The sequence below is a fragment of the Zeus faber genome, assembly GCF_960531495.2.
Source record: "Zeus faber genome assembly, chromosome: 16".
Lineage (NCBI taxonomy): Eukaryota > Metazoa > Chordata > Actinopteri > Zeiformes > Zeidae > Zeus > Zeus faber.
Window position 1 is genome coordinate 28,648,012 of NC_137202.1, and position 5,000 is coordinate 28,653,011.

The 5,000-nt window shown below is 44.9% G+C and overlaps 1 protein-coding gene across 2 annotated transcripts in view; it reads left to right on the forward strand.

Moving 5' to 3' along the window:
• mcu (mitochondrial calcium uniporter) overlaps positions 1–5,000 on the forward strand; it is a 46,870-nt gene that overhangs the window by 37,826 nt on the left and 4,044 nt on the right. For both annotated transcript variants that reach the window (XM_080016779.1, XM_080016780.1), the window contains exons 4-7: positions 1,160–1,330; positions 2,086–2,190; positions 2,387–2,547; positions 4,648–4,851. In XM_080016779.1, the coding sequence (XP_079872905.1) occupies positions 1,160–1,330; positions 2,086–2,190; positions 2,387–2,547; positions 4,648–4,851 (641 nt within the window). The remainder of the gene's footprint in view (positions 1–1,159; positions 1,331–2,085; positions 2,191–2,386; positions 2,548–4,647; positions 4,852–5,000) is intronic.

Here is a 5,000-nt window from a genome sequence, read left to right on the forward strand (position 1 = left end):
TCTTTTTACGCGATTAGGTAATTTTCATAAAATTGTCTATATTTTGGTGTGACACCAGACTCTTTGCTTCCTGGTTCACCTTGGCCCCCCACCTTCTGTGGGAATCAGGAATGAGCTGAAATCACTGGAAGCAGCGACCTCAGAAGTTGCTTTCATTTCTGCCATTCAGGCAGAATGTGGAGAGAAGGGTGTGGCAGCCAGAGCGGTCTTTCAGAGCGTCTTGAAGACACAATGTACGGTTTCCCTCGCCGACGCCCTGAAGCGCTCTGGCGTCAGCGTCGTCTCCCCCCCCCCTCCAGGGCGGAGCTCGAGCCGTATCGCTTTGTAGTTGCGGCCGGCGTCGAGGGGGCTTCCACCGCCAGAGGGGAAAAAAAAAAAGCAAGGACTCAACGCGGCTGGACAGTACCACGTCACTCCGCACAGAGGTTCTGACCTGCGTTTGTTTTCCCAGGCAGTCGCCATGGCGATCAGATCGGATGCAGGTAGATCTGCTGCGAGTTGTTACTTCATTTTTGTTCCCTTTTTTTTTTTTTTTTTTTTTTTTTTTTGTCCCTGTGTCCCTGTGTGCAACAAAATGGATCCAAAGGCCGGTTAAAAGTTTCCAAGTACCTTTGAAGATCATTGAGTCTGAGCATCATCAGCACATCATCACGAGTCGTTCTGTTTACAGCCTCTCAGTGCACATAAAAAATATATTGATCGTTGCCATGGGTGCATCAACATAACGGCGTCACAGGGAAAAGTTGAAGAATATTTTAATATTACACCACAACGATCTGCACCACCCGTACGGACACGGCAAGGACTTAGAGTGTGTGTGTGTGTGTGTGTGTGTGTGCGCACGCGCGCACACGCTATGCATTGTATGCCGGTTCACGGTTCGAACTCCTGTCATCTGGGCTGCAGCTGCACTGGCCCCTGCTGGCCATGCGGTGCACTACACCTCCTGCTCCAACCTGGAGCTCGGACCCAGGCAGGGAGTGGTGGAAGGAGTGAAAATACAAATTTACAAAATTACTGTGCCAAAATATTTCTTTTGGCACTGCGATAGCGCTCGTAATACAGTACATAAAGGGTATTACTGAGTTCATCATCAAGGACACTGGAAACTCTTCTACCGATGATTCTGGATATGTACGCTTCATTTCTTCACCTCCAGAGGTGACGGTGGTCTACCAGAATGGGCTCCCGGTGGTCTCCGTCAGCCTCCCGTCCCGGCGTGAGCGGTGCCAGTTCACGCTCAAACCGCTCAGTGACTGCGTGGGCGTCTTCCTGCAGCAGCTGCAGGCGGAGGACCGGGGCATCGACAGGGTGGCCATCTACTCCACAGGTACACGTGCACTCACTGCTTGTTTGGTCCAGGGAGAGTCAGGATTCAAGAGGTTAATTGTCACAGACATATACATCCGGTCATACATATATATTGTGAAATGTCGTGACACCTGGTGATTATGCACAATAAGCTCTATAAGCTCTAAAAATTCTAAAATGTGCTTTATCGACATGAGGTGCTTGCGCGGGCGGCCGCAAGGGGCGGCTCCACAATTGTGATTCTGGGTTCTAGTTCAAGTTCAAGAGATTATTTGTCACATACATACACAAACGGTCGTACATGTATGCAGTGAAATGCCATTACACCCGGTGATTACGCACAAGCTCTATTAGCTCGAAAATTACTCAAATGTGCGTAATCCCCACGCGGTGCTCACGCAGGCGGCTGCAAGGGGCAGCGCCACAATCGCGATTCTGGGTTCTGTAATTATATAATAGGATTAATTGTCGGTGTTGTATTAAATATACATTTAAATCCTCCTAAATGAAACTTACCTGTACTTACCTCCAGTACTTACCTCACTAATCCCGCAAACAGGATGTGCAGACCCTTCAGGTGCTTTCTGTTTTCATTCCACCATCACAGCGTCATCATTGTTTACTGTTCAGCATCAAGCCACGGTAGAGTCTGGTGGCGCTCGCCTCAGGGCTGATTTACATTCTGTTCTGGAAAGAACAAAGTCAGATTTTCAGGAGAGGTAAAGGAGATTTTAACTCCTTCTCCATCTCTTCCACCTCCTCTTCCTGCTGCAGATGGAGCCAGGGTCGCCTCCTCCACCGGGATCGACATCTTGCTGCTGGATGATTTCAAGCTAGTCATCAACGACACCACGTACCTGGTGCGACCCCCGAGGAGAGGTGAGGAGGGACAGTCTGTCTGGACTGGTAGTATGACATCATATCATAACATATAGTACAGTGTCAACAGTTTAGTGCTCTTTAGTGTTCAGCAATCGAGCATTTCCATTTATCCCTAACAAGTGGTGCACATTACCAGTACACATCGTGTGTGTGTGTGTGTGTGTGTGTGTGTGTGTGTGTGTGCCTCCCTCAGAGCTGCTGGCACACGAGGAGGCGGAGCGTCTGAACGACGTCAAGTTCCTGGTGCAGCAGCTGTACACCACGCTGCGCATCGAGGAGCACCAGCTCTGCAAGGAGCGCGAGCTCACCAGCCGCCTGGAGGAGCTGCACACCCAGCTCCGTCCCCTGGAGAAGGTCACTTCCTGTTGCACTTCCTGTCCCACTTGATTCACACCTCTATGTCCTTGCTGATGTATTATGCTTAATGGTGATTTGATTCAACATGAATTTAGATGTCGGAGGTCTGGATTGAATTGTGTTTTTGTTTATGGATTACAATCCCAGAGTTTCCCCCAGAAAGGTTGTTGGGGGTGGGGTGTAAGAGAGTGATGCTGAGAGCGTCCCCGCTATGCACTGTGCTTCTCTATATAAGGAATGAGGTAATTGATTAAAGTAAAATACATATAATATAAAAACTCAATGTGTAGAGATGGATTAAGAGAGGGAATGAGCTGCGCACATCAATGAAATAAGATTTTACCCATTTCAAATTGTAAAAACAAAAATTGAAAATCAAGATGTGGTGGTCAATGTTGATATTTTGATAAAACAAACAAAAAAAACCCTTAAAAAGACTTTAAAAAACGCTGATCGCCCGGCGGGGATCAACTTAAGCCATACAATACCCTACGCTATAATACACGACGCTACAATACCCTACAATATGTTAGTATACACTACACTATGCTACAATATGTTACTATAACCTTCACTATGCTACAATATGTTACTATAACCTTCACTATGCTACAATATGTTACTATAACCTCGAAGTTGCTACAATACGCTACACTACCCTACAATATCTTACTGTACCCTACAATATGTTAATATACCCTACAATGTTGCTATACCTTACAGTATGCTACCATACACTACACTACAATACCCTAAAATATTTTACTGTACACTACTATACCCTAAAATGTTACGCTACCCTACAATATGTTACCATACCCTACACTACTATACCCTACAATATGTTACTGTACCCTACAATATGTTAATATACCCTACAATGTTACTATACCCTACAATGTTACTACACCCTACACTACAATACCCTACACTAAGCTACAGTACCTGACAAAATGTCACGATACCCTACAATATGTTACTATACCCTACACTACAATACCTGACAATATGTTACAATACAATACCCTTCAATATGTTACTATAACCTACAATACCCAACCTGTAATACCCTACAATACAGTATGCTACTATACCCTGCAATATATTACTACACCCTACACTACTCTACATTCTGCTACAATACCCTCCAATATGTTACTATACAATATGTTACTATACCCTACACTAAAATACCCTATACTACACTATAATACTTGCCAATGTTACTATACCCCATAATATGTTACTATACCCCATAATATGTTACTGTACCCTACAATGTTACTATACCCTACACTAAGCTACAGTACCTGACAATATGTCACTATAGCTTGCAATATGTTACTACACCCTACAATACCCTACATTATGCTACAATACCCTACAATATGTTACTATACTTTACACTACCCTGTAATACTTGACAATATGTTACTATACCCTATAATATGTTACTATACCCTAAAATATGTTACAATACTCTACAGTACACTACAATACCCTACAATACAGTATGTTACTATACCTTACAATATGCACCCTATAATTTACCCTATTTTTAATGAAATGAGCTTTAGTTCTGCTGGTAACTCAGTACAGTTCCAGAACCTTAAGTGGCTAAATCCTCTGTTCTCAACCACAAATAGTAATGGAAGATAAAGTTTCTGGCAATAAATGTTCCAGTTAAAATGCCTGATTGGAGCAGTTGGACAAACAGAAGCATCTGAGGTTCTGCTGTGGTGTTGGCAGCGGAGCAATAAGAAACCCAGACGCTGTGTCAGAACCACTCAACTGGAAGAAGGTCGCTCCCTGCTCTGCTCTTTCTACGTTCGCTCATTAGTTCCTGTATTTTGTCCCCGGCACCTTTTTAAAAATAGTTTCTTTATCATTAGCAGTAAAAGCAGTGAGACTCCCTCATGTGGAGGGTTTCTCTGTTTCTAATTAAATCCTGTATTAAAATAATAATAATAAGGTTTATTTATAGCGGTTTTCACAGTCCTCAAAGACACTTCACATGGAGAAAAAGTCAAGAAAATGGAAAATGGCACGAGAGGCGCTTTTAAAAGGGTGTTACACCCTCCCTGGATGTGTCCCCAGGTGAGGGAGGAGCTGAGCAGGAAGGCGGAGCGGCGGACCACCTGGGTGCTGTGGGGCGGCATGGCCTACATGGCCACCCAGTTCGGCATCCTGGCCCGGCTCACCTGGTGGGAGTATTCCTGGGACATCATGGAGCCCGTCACCTACTTCATCACCTACGGCACGGCCATGGCCATGTACGCCTACTTCGTGCTCACGCGCCAGGTAAGAGCCCCTCCCACTGCGAAACAGGCTTTTTAGGAAAGGAAGACTCAGCGAGATGCCTGAACAGATTCTATTTATAGATCTGATCCAGTGTCTGTGCTCTAGTTCATGAGATAACAGTGAAACTAGGATCCAAACAGTCGCTACTG